Consider the following 21,015-nt stretch of genomic DNA (forward strand, 5'->3'; position numbering starts at 1 on the left):
TACGACATACATAATGCTGTATGATCGTACGTGTGCAAAAACAGTATTCCTTAAGAATTATCTGTAAGTGTGTGTACAACTGTTCCTTAAGAATGAATTAGTATAACTTAAAAAAGTGAAAAGCTTATCTGTGTAGTAGACAAACCAGTTCTGGTACTGACTGCATTTTATTGTTTTTTTCCAGCTCAATCAGATGTTTGTACATAAACAAAATGTTCATGAATGAACATGCATTGAACTGCATCAGTATCCATGTAATGGCATTATAAAATGGACAAACAAAGAACGGTAACAGAAACACTGATTCATCACTAAAAATAGCCTACTAAATCAAAGTGTACAAATAACCATAAAGTCATGGAGAGTGGGTAGGTGTGTTCCACAAAACAGGGCCACTGAGATACCCCAACGACTGCACAGAGTAATACCCCAACGACTGCACAGAGTAATACCCCAACGACTGCACAGAGTAATACCCCAACGACTGCACAGAGTAATAACACAAACCCGCTGAGATACCCCAACGACTGCACAGAGTAATAACACAAACCCCTGCTCCCACTTTGGGGAGTAAACAGGTTATTCCCCCCTCGACTCAGTCATCTGGCAAACACCGAGATCCTGCACTGTAGAATCACCCTCACCCAGGGAGGTGTCACAAAAGTGCTACTGCTCGTCTCGTCTGGCCAAGTCTGAGCTCAGGGGTTCTGATGACGTCTGTTACACACTGTCCATCCACGTACGTCTCTCCTTTCTACCTCAGCATGTTGATCAGACCTAGCCCTGAAACTTGATGATCCTCATGATATACCCCACTGAAAAAGGGTGGAACAAACACAAATATGGTCATGGGGACTGTATGTGTGTGTGTATGTGTGTGTGTGTGTGTGTGTGAGAGAGAGTCTTTGAAAGACACAATTGTCCCTACTATTTCAGCTTTTTGAACAGATGAATGGCACCAGACAGATGTGAATACAGTAAATGAAATGTTCATAAGAAATTTCTCCAATGCATGCACACGCACACATAGACACACACACAGACACTCTTCTCATTCGTTTTCCACCCCATGTATCGATAACTGACCATTCTTTAACTGACGGTTACTGAGAGGACACACACACACACACACACACACACACACACACACACACACACACACACACACACACACACACTTAGTTCCTACACTGGGATAGGAAGATAAAAGAGCACACTTCCCTTTTTCACAAGTCACATTATTAAATACATATGCATGTACACACAGAAAGAACATGAGTAACATAATGAGTATTCACACATAAACAAGATTTCTTCAGTTAGTAAAGTTTCAGGTGGTTTGACCTGTAAATGTAAACACAAAATAACACGCAAGCTGTACCTGTCATTCTCGTTTCAAAGGTGAGCACAGGCTATACCTCTTTTGTCCTTCATTTTCAAACAAATGGGAATTTTACTAAAGCCATCATTTGAGTCAATTAAGTGCAGACTTTACATAATACCATCTGATAAGGATGCTGTGGTGCTTGGCTACTCGTCATGATCAGGTGAAAGCCAACCAAGTAGTGTTCCCAACAGTGGTTCCCAAAATGTCCCAAAATCCCATAGGCGCAGAGTTGAAAGGGGGGTTGAAAAAACGGAACGATAAACCTAAATAACCAACCACAGGTCAAATTTAGTGTGGCAGTGCACTTACTGCATTGTAGGCTAAAACTAACCTATTTGGTGATACGTTTATAGCCTACTTTGTACTTTTATAATATGGAATAAGAGGGAATAGCTAGCCAATTTATTAATACAACATGCACCTAACATTTACATTGTATGGATTTATCACCTATTGAGAAGGAAAATGAATGTGTGTGTTCTGATCAAATAAAACTAAAAACTGATCAAATATTTAGTTAGTTTAGTTTAACTGATTGATGAAATTGAAATTAAATTTAAAATGTTCAATTGTAGAAACACCTTTTAAGAAATTGCAGGTAATTTAATGGGGGCCTGCAATGAAATGTTTGGGAACCACTGCTATACAACAGTTCATGAACTGTTCAGTCTCAGGGAGGGGGGGCGGGGGTAATTAAGTGCTTCCCTGGAACCATGAACCAGAGGCACACACACACACACACACACACACACACACACATACACACACACACACACACACACACACACACACACACACACACACATCGTAATGCTTTTTTGCTTCTACCGTTGGCCAGGAAAGCATCTTCATCTTCCTGGTCTGGGGGTTGCTGTTGGGCCAGGTAGGCCTGGGCTTCTGTGCGGCGCTCATTCTTAATGGAGCTTCATAAATACATAAAATTGAACTGAATTGAATTCAAAGTGCAAATTTTGTTCTTCAAATTTCTTCTTCATCTTCTATTGATTTACTTCATTCTCCTTCCTTTTCTTAGAAGGATCTCCATAGGCGATACTTTGGGGTTGCGGTCTCCAAGCTCCAGATTGTACAAGTCTCATGATGCTCCAGTCCGCATCATCAGTGGAGTGTAGCATGACAGGGATAGGGGGGCACAGGAGGACCTTTATCTTCATCTGGAAGTGAAGGTGAGACCAGCACTGTAGTAGAGAGACCAGCAGGGGTCTGCTCTGACCAGCTGAAGGTGAGGGGTGGCTGTGGTTATAGTATACTGGTGGGCTAACACTGGTAAAGGGCCTCTACACACACACACAGACACACACACACAGAAACAGACACACACACACACACACACACACACACACACACACACACACACACATGCACACACAATAGGTAAAGAGCAATATTTACATGCTGAAGGGTGGTATTTCACACAAAATGACTGGTAGGTAGATGAGTGTCTTGCTTCTGTCTTCTTGCTGTTAGTAAGAGGTTAGATTTAATTCACCTGCACTGATTGTCTGCCTGTTATGGTTTGTGGTCCTACACCTCAAGACAAGTGCTGTTCACAGCAGCATCAGGCTGGGATGGATGCACAGACATGCTTTTGTTTCTGAAACACATTACCTAAGCGGGTCTAAGTGGGGGGCCTGGAGTCCATTTGAAGTCCTCATAAGAGATCAGCTTTAAGTCCTTGTGAGTGTCTTGGTGTGTTCATATGACCAGGAGAAATGTTTGAAGCTAAACTTGGGGCACACGCGAGAAAATAAAATGTTTTGTGAGTCTTTGTGTGTGAGAGTGTAAATACGTGTGTGTGTGTGTGTATGTATGTTTGTGTGTTTCAGGTAACTAGTAATCCCAATGGATCCCAAATACTTGTCTGGAGTCTCTTTGGAGATGGGAAGGGGTTGTATTTTTTTTCAAATAGTTCCAAATTCCAAATTCCATTCCAAGTTCCAAATAGGGCAAATGGCCATCTTTTCAGTTCAACTCATTCTTTGAATTCTCTTTTTTTCTCTTTCTCTCTCTCCATCTCTTTTTCCTTCTTCTATTGTGGGGGAGGCACCGGAGTGGATGGGTGAACAGGCTCAGCCGGAGTGGAGGGTTCTGGAGAAAAAGAGGATTATGGGAAACATTTTAATCTCCTCTCTGTTTCAGGCCCTGGGAATGTGAGGTTTTATGCAGCATCTAGCTATTTTTATATATTGCAGTTCCAGAATGCAAACTTGCATGTGTGTATGTTTGTGTGTCTACATGAATGCATCTACTCTTTCAATCTATTGTTGTGTATGTTGGTGTGGGTGTGTGTGTGTGTTGATGTATGTGTGCCTATATTCTAAAGTATTTGTATGTTGGTATCTTTATGTGTGTGTATGTGTGCCTACACCCTGGTGTATTTGTAAGTCTGCATGAGCTGTGTGTGTGTATGTGTATTAACTCACCGTGCATAGCAGCAACTGCTGGAGTGTTGCCTGACACAGAGTGGGCGTGTGCTTGAGGTGCAGGGGGTGGGGCTTCGGCAGGTGGGCTCGTAACGGTAGGCGGAGCCGGGCTGGGAACGGGGGGTGGTGGGGCGGGCGTGGTGGCCGTTGCATGGGGCGGGGCAGGGGGGTTGCTGCTAGGCACCGGTGCATGCTGCTGGCTCTGCAGCTGCTGGAAGTGCTGTTGACGCGCCCGCATCTCTGCATACTTCAGCTGCTCCATGTGGAAGGACTGACGGTCGGCCAGCAGCTGCTGACGCTGGTACTCCAGCTACAAACATGCACACGCACACACACACGCACACGCACGCACGCAGGCACGCATGCACGCGCACACACACACACACACACACACACACACACACACACACACACACACACACACACACACATAAACATGAAGACAACTCAACTCACTCTGGCCTGAGGTAGAGCCCTGGATTGACCAGGATTCTGCTCAAGGCTTTTTATTTAAAAGGGAGTTTTGTATGCTTACTCTTGGGGTTCTCAAGTTCATTTCGAAAATTGCTCTACAGTCACAAGAACAATGTTTGGGTGCTTCATTCTTGCATACTTGCCATACGTATGTAAAGATACTTGATTTACCAAAACACACACACAAACACGCACACACACACACACACATACACACACACACACACACACACACACACACATACACATAAACACACACACACACACGGTCCCTCACCGCCTCTCTCTCACGATCCATGATGGTCTCAAGCTCCTCAAAGTGCCTTAGTTTGATCTCCAGTTTCTTCATCTGAGTCTCCACCAGCAGGGCTACCAGAGATTTGATCTTCCTCTCCTCCACCGCCGCCAGGTGCTACACACGCCACAGGAGACACCATTCAAATAGGCAAAACATGCTTGGCAGTGGGTTAACACCAAGGCCACCATTCTATATTCTATAAGTCTATATTCCACAATCACACATTATACACATTATACCTTAGTTGTCTTTTTGTGGACAAGTATTTAACTTTGATTATAAAGTGTGCCATGCACCAATGCAAAGCTCTTCAAGAGGGAATGTCAGTGCACCTTAAAATTGACTCCCTCTGTTTGCAATTATTCTGCAATATAGTCAAGACACAGTTCCGTTTCTGCACAGCCTCATGTCAAGGTCGTCTCTTCAAAGGTACAAGATCATTGTCCTATGTTCTGCCATTACAGATTGTTAAATGTGAAAATAAATAAGGGGTTGGAGTCATTACCGATTTGAAAAGCCAAGAGGTGAAAATAAAGGGTTGGAGTCAGTAGAGGACTAAGCACATTTAAATTTTTGTTTAGGCAAGATGGCAAGATTTCAAACTCCACATAGGCATGGTTCCATAATGGTGTAATGTAATCATACCCTTAGTCTCTGTGTCTGTCTGTATGTCTCTCTGTCTCTCTCTCTCACACACACACACACACACACACACACACACACACACACACACACACACACACACACACACACGCACCTTGGCCTTGACGGCGGCAGCAGCAAGGGCAGAGGCAGCAGCGGTGGCCAGGTTGCCCTCCCCCACGTCTCTTTCCACTTTCGCTTTTCTCTCTCCTTCGCTCTCTCCTTCCTTCTGGCCCTCCTCCAGCGGATTCTTATTCTCTCGGTCTTTGTCACCTTCACCTGCTCAAAAACCATAGGAGCGTTAGCATGACTGCATGTGCATGCAATGCAAGGGTGATTTATATTTTTACTACAGAACTACAATGTGCAAATAGATACCTCACAGCTTTACATTGTACAAATATATATCTCACAGCACTACAATGTATAAATATATATCTCACAGCTTTACAATGTACAAATATATACCTCACAGCTCTACAATGGACAAATATACAGCGGGAAAATAAGTATTGAACACGTCACCATTTTTCTCAGTAAAAATATTTCCAAAGGTGCTATTGACATGACATTTTCACCAGATGTTGGTAACAACCCAAGTAACCCATACATACACAGAAACCAACACAAATAAATTCAGAAATTAAGTTATGTGTATTAATGTGAAATAACACAGGGAAAAATGAAGACACATGAAGAAAGGGAGGAACAAAAAGGCATGGAAAGCCAAGAAAACTGCTGAAATCTATCAGTAATTAGAAAGCAATCCGGCCCCTTGTCAGTGCAAATTAATATCCCAACTGATGGCCTATAAAAAGGTGTCTCAATACCAAGGTGTCACACAAGAAAAACCTCATGATGGGTAAAAGCAAAGAGCTCTCTCAAGACCTTCGTAACCTTCTTTTTGCAAAACATACTGATGGCATTGGTTACAGACGCATTTCTAAACTTCTGAATATTCCAGTGAGCACTGTTTGGACCATAAGCCGGAAGTGGAAAGAACATAATTTCACCATAAACTGGCCACGACCAGGTGCTCCTCGCAAGATTTCTGACAGAGGAGTGAAAATAATTATCAGAAGAGTTGTCCAAGAGCCAAGGACCACAGTGGAGAGCTTCAGAAATACCTGGAATTTGCAGGTACAGTTGTTTAGAAGAAAACAATAAGTAATGCACTCAACCGCCATGGCCTGTATGCACGCTCACCACATAAGACTCCATTGCTGAAGAAAAAGCATGTTAAAGCTTGTTTAAAGTTTGCAGCACGACATTTGGACAAGCCTGTGAAATACTGGGAGAATATAGTCTGGTCAGATGAGAGCAAATTTGAACTCTTTGGATGCCATAATGCACACCATGTTTGGAGGACAAATGGCACTGTACATCATCCCAACAGTGAAGTGAAGTTTTCAGCATACGGTACTGGCAAACTTCACACAATTGAAGGAAGGATGAATGGAAAAATGTACCGAGACATTCTTGATAAAAATTTGCTGCCATCTACCAGGATGATGAAGATGAAACGACGGTGGACATTTCAGCAAGAAATTGAACAGCCAAGGAAACTCTCAATTGGTTTCAGAGAAAGAAAATAAAGCTGCTAGAATGGCCCAGCCAATCACCTGACTTGAATCCAATTGAAAATCTATGGAAAGAACTGAAGATCAGAGATCATAGAAGAGGCCCAGGGAACTTCCAAGATTTGAAGACTGTTTGTGTGGAAGAATGAGCCAAAATCACACCTGAGCAATGCATACGACTAGTTTCTCCATACAGGAAGCGTCTTGAAGCTGTCATTACCTATAAAGGCTTTTGTACAAAGTATTGAATAAATATCAGTAAGCGTGTTCAATACTTTTTCCCTGTGTTATTTCACATTATTATACATAACTTAATTTCTGAACTTATTTAATTTGTTTTGTTAATTTGTTGTATGTATGGGTTACTTTGGTTGTTACCAACATCTGGTGAAAATTTCATGTCAATAGCACCTTTGGAAATATTTTTACTGAGAAAAATGGTGACGTGTTCAATACTTATTTTACCCGCTGTATATCTCACAGCTCTACAATGTATAAATATATATCTCACAGCTCTGCAATGTACAAATATATATCTCACAGCTCTACAATGTATAAATATGTACCTCACAGCTCCACAATGGACAAATATATATCTCATAGCTCTACAATGTATAAATATATATCTCACAGCTCTACAATGTACAAATATATATTTTACAATTACCATTAGTGAGGTCTCACCCAGTTAAGTTATACTGTACCTGCACATTAGTAAGTATTAATATGTGCAATAGTGTATAAGTTATACATATTCATTACTCATCCAGTTAAGGTATATACTGTATGTACATAAGTGTGTAAGTTATATCTGCACATGAATAAGGTCTCACACAGTTAACATATATCTGTACATTAGTGAGGTCTCACCCTGTTCTGTGTCGGGCTTCTCTGTCTCTCTCTCAGTCTCTCCATCCCTTGCTCTCTCCTCCTCTTTTTTGGCACCATCTCCTTTCTCCTCTTCCTCCACCATTTCTTCTTTACTCTCCTACAGATTCATAAAGACACACACACGCACACACACACATGGTTGTTTCTCTGTTAACAAAGATGAGGGAAGAGGATATACGTACATATCGAGAACCTGAACAAACACAAAATGGCTCATTAATTGTTGGCAAAGCTCAAGGCAGAGTACACACACACAAACACACACACACACACACACACATAAACACACGAAACACACACACACACACACACACACACACACACACACACACACACACACACACACACACACACACACACACACACATAAACACACACACCTTGTTTTCCTTCTTGTCCTCACTGGGCTGGCTTTCCCCTTTACTCTCCTCACTGGTCTCCTCTGCTAGAACACACACATAAACACCACCAACATTGCCATCATCATCATCATCATCATCATCATCATCATCATCATCATCACCAGCACCACCACCACCACCATCATCACCATCATCCTCATTATCATCATCATCACACACACACACACACACACACACACATTAGTCATTAGTAGTAATACCAATGATTGTATAATGGTAACGTTATTGAGGACCTGAGCCAATCCCTTGCCCTCTGACCTGGTTTGTCTGCGTCCTCCAGGCCCGTGCCAGCGATCCCGCTACCCTCAAGACCGTAGAGCGGGTCAGGTCGCCCGCTGGTCCGCGCTGCCTCCTCTACCCGCCTTACGTGGGCCTCCACCAGAGCAGCGGGCACCTCCTCCTTCATGCGAGAGAACTCCTCTGAGGAAGTGGCAAGACAAGAGGGAGACAATATATGAGGTTGAGGTGCGGAGAATATATATTACGGCAATATCTAATACAAGACTAGCTTGGATTTTGGATGGAAGTTACCAGTAAGCATGATTTGTGTAAAACTACATCCATCTATTTGTCTATACTTAACAGCAATTTAAACGAGATAGAAATCTCAAGTGTGTGTTTGTTAGTGTAAAAGGTCCTTTCTAGTATGTTTGTGTAAGTGTCTACGTCAATCAGTGTTTCATGGTCCTAACATGTGTGTGTCAGTGTGTCATGGTCCTACCATGTGTGTGTGAGTGTCTGTGTTTAGTGGTCCTCTAGAGTGTATGAGTGTGTGCCTCAGAGTGTGTGTGTCAGTGTGTGTGTTTCATGGCCCTACCGAGTGCTGATTTGGCGGCGGCGGAGGCGACTCGCGGGTCGACCACGGAGGCGAGGAAGGCGACAGTGCTCATGACAGGGTTTCCTGATTGGCTGAAGGGCACGGGCTGGTAGGCCAGCGGCCCAAGCGGAGCCCCCTCCTCCAGGTACGGGTCCTCGATGGGCAGACGCAGGAAGTGCAGGATGCACTCGTCCTGCGTGCGGCTGCCCACGTGCTCCGAGACCTTATTCCAGTCGTCCTTATACATCTCCAGTCCCTGGGGGGGAAACAAGACGCACACATCAACCAATGAGAAACTAGGTGTGGCTTCACCTGTGCCTTAGGGGGAGGTGAGAAACGTTGACTATTATATTGTTCATATTGTTTAGAAATTCTGAATGGGTTTGTTTGAGTGTGTGTGTGTGTGTTTCATGTGTGCTTATCTGTGTGAGGGTGAGTGTGTGCGTGTGTGCGTGTGTGCGTGTGTGTTACCTCCAGGAGCAGCAGTGTTTCCTGTTCTGTCCAGTCCCGTGTGGCACTTGCTGGATTCTTATTCTGAACAAAAAAAACAAAAACAAAAAAAAAAAACAAGAATCAACTACAAAAACAACGTTCAGATTAAGAGTATCATAATCATTCAATCCATGTGCAAGATCCACCTCCTCATATTCATACTCAAAGTTCCCTTCAACTAGTTCCAAAGTTCCAAAGTGATTTTCTGCATTCCCTTTGGTTTTAGGTGCGGAGGTTCTCCCTCCTCTGCCACATACTTTACTGGGGCCAGTCTTCTTGTAGATGTCTGTCCTCAGGCCGAAGTTCTGCAGGTCAGCTGGCTTATCCTTCACCTTCTCTGGGAAAGACAACAGCTGCTGCGGGGTGGCAGCCTGCAGGGACAGAGAGTCAAGGAGAGTGTGTGTATCAATCAATCAATCAATTTATGTATTTGATCAAGAGGGACAGTGTACATTCATGAACATTAAAATGTAAATGCACCCAATTATAGCCAAAAGGCTAGTTTCCATTGGCAGTCCCCCTGCCAGAGTGAAAAAAAGGCTATACAACCTAAAAAAAAGGCATTAACGTATATATCAAACATAACATTGACAATATATAAAAAATAAAATAAAATAAAATCCCAATACACAAGCTCCACTTAGTCCTTAACCATGGGTAGAAGGGAAAGAACAATGGGTATACAAACAAACAAACAATTCTACTGCTTACCCACTAATTATCACATTTTTGGTTATTTATCAACCATGTTTTGAGATTTCTTTAAGATAAAGCAGTTGAATGAGGTTGATTCTCTAAAGTTCTGTGTACATGACTATATTCACTATGTGTGAATTTGAGTGAACATGAGTGTGCATCTGTGTCACCTCTGGCCACTTTTGCCTCAGGCTGGATTGTGCACCTTTGCATATGTACTGTATCTGTGTAAATTACTGTGTAACTGTATGTGTGTGCGCGTGTGTGTGTGTGTGCCTGCGTGTGTGTGTGAGTGTGTGTGTGTGTGTGTGTGAGTGTGCGTCTGTGTGTGTGTGTGTGTGAGTGTGCGTCGGTGTGTGTGTGTGTGTGTGTCTGTCTGTGTGTGTGTGTGTGTGTGTGTGTGTGAGTGTGTGTGTGTGTGAGTGTGCCTGCGTGTGTGTGTGTGCCTGCGTGTGTGAGTGTGTGTGAGTGTGCGTCGGTGGGTGTGTGTGTGTGTGTGTCTGTGTGTGTGTGTGTGTGTGCACATGTGAGTGTGTGTGTGTGCATGTCTGTGTGTGAGTGTGTGTGTGTGTGAGTGTGTGAGTCTGCGTCCGTGTGTGTGTGTGTCTGTCTGTCTGTGTGTGTGTGTGTGCACATGTGAGTGTGTGTGTGTGCATGTGTGTGTGTGTGTGAGTGTGTGTGTGTGTATATGTGTGTGTGTGTGTGCGTGTGTACCTGTGCCTGTGTCTTGGGCTGCAGTGGTATCAGGCTGGACGGGGTGTCCGCCAGCACCTGGAAGTGGGAGGTGGGAGGGGGGCCCATGGGGGTGGGTCGACTCTCGGAGTCCACCTGGTAGTTGATCAGCCCCCACTGCTCTAGAAACGCATGAACCCTACACACACACACACGCACACACACACACACACACACACACACACACACACACACACACACACACACACACACACACACACACACACACACACACACACACACACACACACACAGACGCACACACAATTTATTTAGCAGACACTCAACCAAAGCAACTTAATGCACATCTAAGGTATAGATTTTATCATTATGCACACTGCACACTGGGAAACATCACACACTTTTGAAATCACAAGAAAACACACATCGAAACACCTTAAACTCAGTAATCTGAAGCTCAAAGAAGACCTGCAGTTCTTCCTCCTTACCTCATGATGGCGCACACGTCTCCAGCCAGATTCCTACGGCACGCTGTAGAGGTCAAATACTCTTGGGGGTTCAGCCGGTATGTGTCTATCATGAAGTTGCGATATGCCAGGTAACTGGAAGAGTTTAAGATGAAACAAGAGAGTGAGATAATTGTGAATAAGAGACATGGCTGTGAGAGTAATTATTTGTTCTATAGGGAGAAAGTACATATCACAGTATCTGTGATGTGTGTATTGGATTTTACTTACATTTCAGGTGTCTTGGACTTGTTCTTGCCGTTAAAAAATTCAGGGAGAGCTCTACGCTCTATGGCATGAACACTGAGAGAGACAGGAAGATAGAGAGAGGAGAGAAAGAGAGAACGAGAGAGAAAAAAGAGGTGAGTTGAGCCGTGGAAGACACAGCTTTTACAGCAAGAAACTTTCTAAACATTTAGCATCTATATGAAAAACCAGAAAACCAGAAAAAAAAACGTTTAAAAAATAACTCCAGGTCACAAATCATGTACTTGCACTATTACTCTAAGTATTACCCTACGTATATCCCCACCTACAGTACCTCATGTAAAAGCATGGCTTGGGATTAATACATTCACAGTATTGATTAATCAATTGAGGACTAAATTAGGATGACCAGACGTCCTGTTTTAACTGGGACAGTCCTGTATTTCAGCATTTTCTTTAGTGTCCCGACTTATTCTGAAAAAAAGAATCATATTTAGCCCCTTTTTTCCTCATTCCTTACATTTTAATAATGGGTTTGAGAGCAATAAGACAAAGTTCATGGGAACATGATTTACCGACGATCAAGAAGATACAGTGCAGGAGTGTGTGTCTTTTACTGGTGTTTGTGAAGGATTTGTCTTTTCTTGGCATAGTGTGTGTGTGTGTGTGTGTGTGTGTGTGTGTGTGTTTTCACACAACGGAATCTGGTCAACCCTATTTTAAAACCACATCCAAGGCTACTTCAAATTAAAGTGTAGTGAGAGTTCAGCAGCTTCCTGTTCCAGTGGTCACCTGTTGTAGTCGAACCAGGCTGCGTAGCTGGGGATAATAATGTGGTGCGTTTGCTCTGTGACGTTATCCTCATGCAGGTCAGCGCCCTTCACTGGCTCTCCTTTAACACTGGGGGATCCCTCCTCTTCCTCCTACACACAAACACACACACACACACACACATATCCAAACAAGAAAACACACATACAAACACACACACACCACATGTGGAGACAAACAAAAGTTGGTTCATTTTGCCATTTTTTTTAAATCATCTACTCCTAATGTCAGTCTGGATAGGTGGACAATAGAGTAAATGCACATTTCCAGACAACAGCTGATGGCCACTCTATCCATGGCCAATCTACACCAGATAGAGGCCACACGGCCACACGGCCACACGGCCACAGACACACACAGACACACAAGAACGCACACACACACTCGCACTCACACACACACACACACACATGCACAAACACTTGCACACACATGTACACGCACTCACACGCATGCACACACACTTGCACACACACACACACGCATTAAGGGCCAGAGCCACAGACTCAACTGCTATTTCTCAAGGCAACGGCTACATTAGTAAACGGAAGACGTCCATAAATTGATTTTTAAATGCTGGGAAATAACTTATTAATGAGCGGTTAAGACCATTCAGGCATTTTGTCTGATGAGGACCCAGTGGATTACAATGGTAATAATAAGATAATAAAGCAGCATGCAAAACTAATATGCAGACATGGACTCTTTTCACAGGACTAGAAAGCCATGGGGACACTGTACTCATTCAACGTTGCTGATGTGTGCACCCAAACATTATGATGTAGAAAGATTACCTTGCCTACTGTTTCCATGGATTCATCTTCTTGTTCATCTGTGTAGTTTAAAGAAAGCGAGAGAAAAAGGAGAGAGGGTCAAATTGCTGCCTAATAAGAGTTAAGATGTGAAAATGTATTTACATGTGCCTGTGTTAACAGCATGCAAGCAGGCTGGGTAATTTCAACCTCTGAGATCATTTAGATGCCATCAAAGACACTGAGGAGAAGAATGGCCTTTTATTGTGTGTGAGTGTGTGTGTGTGTGTGTGTGTGTGTGTGTGTGTGTGTGTGCGCGTGTGCGCGCTCGTGTGCGTGCATGTGTGTGTGTGTGTGTGTACCTGTCTTAGGAGCAGCGCTGTCCTCAGTGGGAGGGGTGGGTGACGGCTCGTCTGCCTCTTTGCTGCCCTCGTCCTGCTCCTCCTCTCTCTGCCCTCGCTTTGACTTGGTGTAGGGGGTTGTGGGTCTGAGACACACACACACACACACACACACACACACACACACACACACACACACACACACAAAATTGTGTGGTTCACAAAACAGTAGGTAAAACAACAATATTCAATATACAGCAACTTTCTCCCTTGCCTTGAATCTTTAGAAAAAAATATTTTGCACATCTTATCCACCCCCTAAATATTTCGAGGCAAGCAGTTGTCCTCACACCAAGAACTCTTTTTTTTAATCTGTTGTCATACAGTAATACTGTAGATACCATGACCATGTGTAGTAAATTGTGTCAGTTGTACAGTGGTTAGTGTTGTTGTGTAACAAGCAGCTGACTTGAGTTCAATTCCTGGGCAATAGAAGATGCATATAGTAAGTCACTTTGGATAAAAGTGTCTGCAAGGTACCAGACCTTTGTTGTAGTTGCATTTTTGGGTCACTTGCCCATGACTTACATACACAACAGTAATAGAGGGAAAATGTCTTCAGGAACAACTACATCTATATTTTTCTTTCAATCATGCACATTTCAATGCAAATATTGTAATACCACTTTGTATAGTTAGTAACAAGTCCGCAAACAAACTAAACAAAGCAGAAAACAGAATACATTTTCCCCAAAAATCAGAATAAGCCATCTTATTTCAAGTGTATAGTTTAATTTGTCTATCAAAATACAGCATATTCCCATCTACAGTGATCTACATTTTGTTAGGTTTTGAACGTTAACTGTTTTGAACACAGTATCTAAATGTCTGACACTGACCGAGAGGTATCCATGAATTTCAGAAGAAGTGGTTATTGAATGCATTTTGTATCTAAGCAATGGAAAAGTATCCACAGTTTGGTTCACATAGTCTACTGATATGGTGAATGTGTGAAGTATTTTGAAAAAAGTGGACATGGTATTGAGTGTTAAAATGATTGGGAAAAAATGTAATACGTTGACTTGAGTAGGCAGGGGCCTTAATGTACTGTATATGTGTCATAGTGTGCATGTGTGTGTATATGCATGTGAGTGTGTGTTTGTGTTTGTGTGTGTGTGTATGTGAGCACCTCACCCTTTTTTAGTGTTTTTCTTCTTGCTCTCCTGAGAGGGCGGGGCAGGGGAGGGTGAACGCGAGCGTTTCCTCTTCTTGGCGTTTCCCGCCTTCTTATCCCTGCGGTCGTCAGGGGTGGACACCTCGTCCGTCAGCGTCTTAGCAGAGATCCTCTTCCTCTTCGTCCCCCCCTCGCCCACCTCGTAGTCTTCCTCAGTCATCCACTCATTATACTGGTCCAGATCCAGGATCCATTTAGCGTGAACCTGGTAGAGACAGAGCGGTGTTAGACACGCACACACACACTAAAACACACACACACACACACACATAGACAAACACACACACACACACTAAAACACACACACACACTAAAACACATAGACACACACACACACACAGACTCACACACGCACACACACAAACACACACACACAGACTCGCACACACACAAACACAGACACAAACACAGACACAGACACAGACACAGACACAGACACAGAACAAGTATGATAGTGCTTCTGTTTTGTGCAGAGGAAGGTTAGTCTTATGTCACTTGGTGAGATAAAACTGTTTTAGGAAGCAGTTGAAGATTGGAGCTAACCTTCCTGGGTTTCTCTGGGGTGGGGGGGTCTTCCACAGCAGCCTCTATCTCATTAGCTGGGATCCATGTGTCATAGCTGGAGAGGTGAAGACAGGTGTGTGAGAAAGTTTGTGCCTGTACGTATGAGTGTGTGTGTGTGAGGGAGTGTGTGTGTGTGAGTGTGTGTATGTGTATGTGTATGTGTATGTGTGTGTGTGTGTGTGTGTGTGTGTGTGTGTGTGTGTGTGTGTGTGTGTGTGCGTCTGTGAGTGTATGTGAGTGTGTGTGTGTGTGTGACTGTGTGTGTGAGAGAGTGTGTATGTGTTTCTATGTTTGTGTGTTTACCTGTCTGGCCAGTATCCCCAGTGGAGCAGCACCTGTTTGTCTCTCTTCATCACCGGCCGAACCCACTCCTCTGCATACAACCAGACACACACACACACACACACACACACACACACACAAAAATACCCACGCACACACACACACACACACACACACTATAATGCATGACTTCATTCCTTTGCATGAATCAACAACATGTGAAATGTTTCACCATCTGGATGTCCATCAACCATAAGTCTATCTGTGTGTTTCTGTGTGAGTGTTTTTTGTGCGTGAGATATAGAAAGAGAGAGAGAATGGGAAATAGAGAGGTATATATACTGTATATATATATATATATATATAGAGAGAGAGAGACAGAGAAAAAGAGAGTGAGAGAGAGAGAGAGAGAGAGAGAGAGGGAGTGGTGCTCACCCTCTTCCAGACTGGGTGGGATTGGGACGACCACATGAGAACTGGATGCCTTATCTTCAGTCAAAGACCCCTGAACAACACACACACACACACACACACACACACACACACACACACACACACACACACACACACACATGCATACACACACACACACGCACCCACACACACATGCGTTACACGTTATTCTAGAGTCAATTAACTTTTAATAATTTACTATAATGTATTTACATGACTTGTGAAGCTGAAAGAAGTATTAACAGTAACACACACATCTAGCCCAAAGACCAAAATAGAGGGAAATATTGCCTTACATACCTGATGCCTCTTGATGATATCCTTCAGTTTGACCAGCAGCTTAGGCTCAATTTCTGAACTAAGGTAGATTACAGGCCGTGATAGACAATTATTCTTCAGAGAGAGAGAGAGAGAAAGGGGGGAAGGGGGGGGGGGGGGAGAGAGAGATGGAGAGAGAGCGGTGTTATTCTGAATACATGATATAATAATAATAGAATCTCATAGTCCTACATAATGATATATTGTTTAGGAAATGTGTTAACCTGGATGAAACATGATTTCTTCAAGTATCTTTCAATTTCCCCCTGAGCACACAAACACACCAACATGCATACAAACACACAGACACTCTGACACACTAAAACTTCCAACTTCCATGACACACACACACACACTCATGTACACACTTACTCACTCACACGCAAACACACTCTCACACACACACAGCACACTTACCTGCACCAACGATTTTTCAATGGTCATGAACATCTCCACGTTCCGGTCCATTCTAGAAGGATTCTGGAAGTCAAACCTGCGCCTGAGGAGACAGTAAAACCTCAGCATCATGACATATCACAACTAGATAGAGTTTATGTATGTGAGTGTGTGTGTGTGTGTGTAGATGTACCATCCTTGGTCACTCTTGAACTTGTAGGCTGAAGCCAATATGTGGCAGAGGGCTCCGCCGGGCTTAAAGTCAAGAAAGGTCTTCATCTACATGATGGAGTGATAGAGAAAGAAACCAAAAAGACAAAAAGAAAAAGAGACAAGGGATTGCTTGTCAAATTATGTCAAGAGGTATGTGCCACATAATACACAAATCATAAGACCTAAAACTGTTACAGGCACACTGACTGTTTACTGTTTGTTTGTGTGTGTGTGTGTTTGTTTGTTTGTATGTAAGCTTTGGAGTGTGTCTAACACAGATGTGTATATGTGTTTGCCAGTAGCACACGTGTTGGAGTGTGTGTGACACCAACATGTATGTGTGTTTGTCGGTAGTGCACGTGTTTGAGTGTGCGTAACACCAACATGTATGTGTGTTTACTGATAGCACACGTGTTGGAGTGTGCGTAACAGCAACATGTATGTGTGTTTACTTATAGCACACGTGTTGGATTTTGCGTAACACCAACATGTATGTGTGTTTGCCGGTAGTTTCAGTGTTTGAGTGTGCGTAACACCAACATGTATGTGTGTATGTATGTGTGTTTACCGGTAATTTGGTCAGGGGGGGGTTGCTGACATGGCGCCCGAACACCTCCTCCTGGAACTGCAGGAGCTGGACCACCAGGCTGGACAGAGACTTATTGGTAGGAGGCTCTGCCTGGATGTACTGTGGGGAGAGGAAGGAACAGAGAAACAGGTTTTGAACAGAAAGGTAGGAGAGGAGAACAGGAAGGATGGAACGAGAAAGCTCAATCAGCAAAAACGTGTGTGGACTAGGGTGATTGCTGTTTTCTAAGGGCACGAGTGATCCTGGACCACCACAGAGCTCGGGAAAATGAAAAGAAAATAACTTCCTCACTTCCTCAACTTTAATTCCTAACTTCCTCAATAAATCCTCGCACTTCTTTAACACATTCCTACAAGGTCTTGGTATTGTGAAGCAACTGTCATATTTCTCAGGTTGTCATTTCTGTGAAAGACTTATATAACTGCTAGTACCACTTAGGCATTTCTACATTTCTGTTTGTCTTCCATTTTACATTTCCTTCCATTTTATGTCCTTAATGTACTTCTAGTAATGCCTTTCATGGTTTTGCAGATGTTCGTTTAAAGCACTTTAGGTTATATGTGTGTATGTTTACACAGACAATATCATTAAGATTATCTCCGAATATCGAAATAATATAGTCCAAAGTAAAACTTATTGAGAAATCCTCACAGACATAGAACAATGTAGGGCAGACCTATGAACATGCTGGGGTTTAAATTAGATGGTGGATATCAATTTCTAAAACAAATTAAAATACTGCTTACTACTAGGTATGGTACAAATTTAAAAAGCAGTATTTTAGCTCGCACTGAAAAATGGCTTGTTAAGTGGTGCAGTACTTTCAGAAGCAATAGCCATTTCATTGATGTATTTTACAGACTACTTGTATATTCATGGCAAAATGGGATTTCCTAAACATTCCTACGCATTCTTTAAAGGCTACACACTGTTACGTTTTTCTCATTAAAGAGCCCTGGAACCGTATAGAATAGCACACAGCCCCTCCATGTATAAGGCCAGGTGTAGCCAGTATCCTTGGGGTAGGCTACATCTAAAAATCTTTCCCAACCGGCATTGGTTTTCAAACTTGAACGAGTTGCATTTCTTAGCGTTACAACCCACTGAATGATTCAGGTCTGTGTTTCACTAAATCCCTTAATAAGACATTTTCCCCTACCCTAAACACATATTAGAAAAGCACTTTAAATTAAAAATGTAGCCTAATCTTACAAACCAATTAATTCTGAAGTACATAAAATATACAGAGTGTAAATGTAAGTGGTCCGTGGCGCTTTGGCATTGCACCAAATAATGTAACCGCTTTGAGGCTGCTGTCTGTTCACTACTATGCCAGGCTACCTCGTAACAACCTTTTCACAATTATGAGAATTTTTTTTTTACATTTACCGAGTAACGCTGTATCAAATCCAAAAATCCATATAGTATTAATGAAACGAAAAACGATGCTATTGCTATCGCAGCAAGGACAGCCCGTTCTTTTGCTGGACTCCTTTAAAATCTAAGACTGGGATCATGCATTTCCATTTACCGGCAAATTTGCAGAAACTTTACATTAAAATAACCTATAGGTCTAGGTCTAAAATGGGATATGGATAGCAAATAAGGGAAACGCTGTTCTGTTAATAAACTGCTATTACTAGTGGCAAACACAGACATGAATACTGACAATGTAGCCTTCAAGACAATGTGAAACCTATTCGTGAATAGCTTACTATTCTTTAATTATGAAAACAAATTTTACTCATTCCTGTGCGGGAAAAAAAAACGTTTCTTCCGCTACATGGAGATGGTTGGAAAACGAAAAGAACTGAGATGTGCACACACACAAATCGTTTTTATTGCCATTCGTGCTTTAAATTTGCGTGCCGAGGAGGGAGAACACGGCCTTTTGCACATCTGGATTCGTGTAGGCTACTTGCGCCATCCATGCTATCCAGGGACATCTGAGCTCGCACCGTTAGCAGCTAGCCCATTCCTTCAACGGAATCGAGGCCATTATTCTCATTATCGACATTACATTTTCTCTCAAATACAAACACGCTTGGCATGCCATATGTTTTCTCGTGTATGTGAATATGTCTGACGGGAAGAGAAGGAGAGATAGGGAGAGAGCGTCACCCCGGCCGCTTTTGCATACAGTTCCCTGCACCGTCTATTGTTTCGGTCTGGTTTGTGGACTGAACAGCTGGACTGGCTTCCCATCCTACCCTCCCTTTCAGCATCGCAAATCCGCCTTCCCTCTGCCTTCTCAGTGCGCTCTTTCCTACGCAAGCTTCCCTTCGTTCCTTGCTAAATTTAATAAAAAACCTACACGTTACCTTTTTATAATTCTTTCCCAACCAGACGCGGACATTGTCGAACTGCGAGACAGTGTCAGACGCTTCGAAATATTTTACGTTCGGGCCTCCGTCTTTCTTCCGTACCGCCATCTTTGATGCAGACGAAATTCGAATTTGTGCGCCCCCTTGTGTTATGTAATGCCTTGCATAGACAGCCTCAGACATAATGCAATGCCGATGGAGCAGAGAGAAACTACTGCCATTTTGGCTCAAAACGGAACACATTTGTGTAAACCTGCAAATACTTTCGAGTGCCTACATTTTCTCATAGCAGACCCACCTATTTATTCCTGTTCTAAAGACACTTGCCACTCTCCCCTCGAGTGTAAGGATACCAAATTGTGTCATTATGTATGAAGAGCAGAGAGTAAGATGTGAAGATGAAACATGGCCCATGTTGCTAATATTTTGTCTGGAAAAAGAAATAATAGAGTTCTGGAGAGCTTTATTTATTTATTAAGTACACCCTAAAATGTGCGTGTGTGTTTTTTAGCTGTAAACTAAATTATGTGACTGAACTGTGATGAAACACACTAATTCTACCACTAATGCAGAAAAAAAAAAAAAATTTATGGGTTGAAAATAGCTCGGCATCATCTACTGTTTAAAATCATCCTGAACTGATGGTGATGTATCTATGTCCAAAATATGCCAAATGGGTAGCCCACCTCCCCTAGCCCCCGCCCTTGAGTGTGGGTCTCATTAACATTTGCTGATCGAGACTCATCATTCACAGATGTTTATGGCCGCTGGGGTGAGCTTATTCTTTAAATTACACATTTCTTCTCACAATCCAGTGAGTGGGGCCTACATTGGTCTACATCCCAAACATGTTAATGGGAAACAAATCTTTGGGGTGTAATGAAGTAAACAACATTGTGGTAGGTATTTTATGTTTTCCCCTTGTCAAAATGCTTACACAGAGTTGAAATAGCAGAACCCCATCCCGTGTAGAGGAAAAGCCAGTCACTTAGAACTACTCTAACTGCTTATTATAGGAGACTAGCAACTCACTGATTTCTGTGCCAATGTAGCATTGTGGGCCACAGGATGCTAAGAAGCTTAGACCTGTGGGTGCTATCTGTTGCTAGCATGTCTCCTAAGGAGTCAGGGGGTGAGGTTTAGACCTGTGGGTGCTATCTGTTGCTAGCAGG

General features: G+C 42.9%; 1 protein-coding gene across 3 annotated transcripts; it reads right to left on the minus strand.

Moving 5' to 3' along the window:
• Window positions 1–129: 129 nt before the first annotated feature.
• smarcc2 (SWI/SNF related, matrix associated, actin dependent regulator of chromatin, subfamily c, member 2) lies at window positions 130–20,097 on the minus strand. Of its 3 annotated transcripts, none has more exons than XM_031568072.2 (25): window positions 19,841–20,097; window positions 17,499–17,618; window positions 16,911–16,996; window positions 16,739–16,820; window positions 16,304–16,396; window positions 15,986–16,055; window positions 15,572–15,641; window positions 15,248–15,323; window positions 14,665–14,909; window positions 13,492–13,616; window positions 13,172–13,209; window positions 12,339–12,469; window positions 11,571–11,642; window positions 11,322–11,435; window positions 10,855–11,011; window positions 9,591–9,815; window positions 9,424–9,486; window positions 8,953–9,208; window positions 8,394–8,555; window positions 8,094–8,155; window positions 7,693–7,810; window positions 5,358–5,521; window positions 4,580–4,714; window positions 3,829–4,138; window positions 130–3,493 (listed from the first exon to the last, which is right to left on the minus strand). In XM_031568072.2, exons 1-25 carry the CDS (start codon window positions 20,084–20,086, stop codon window positions 3,435–3,437), a joined length of 3,279 nt encoding a protein of 1,092 aa, XP_031423932.2. In that variant the 5' UTR covers window positions 20,087–20,097; the 3' UTR covers window positions 130–3,434. The 3 variants fall into 3 exon arrangements, with proteins under 3 accessions (XP_031423932.2, XP_031423931.2, XP_031423933.2); XM_031568071.2 differs by having other exon boundaries at window positions 8,094–8,158; XM_031568073.2 differs by having other exon boundaries at window positions 8,094–8,158; window positions 9,702–9,815; window positions 19,841–20,095.
• Between the last annotated feature and the right edge of the window lie 918 nt (window positions 20,098–21,015).

This window comes from Clupea harengus, chromosome 5 (genome assembly GCF_900700415.2).
Source record: "Clupea harengus chromosome 5, Ch_v2.0.2, whole genome shotgun sequence".
NCBI classification, from domain to species: Eukaryota; Metazoa; Chordata; class Actinopteri; order Clupeiformes; family Clupeidae; genus Clupea; species Clupea harengus.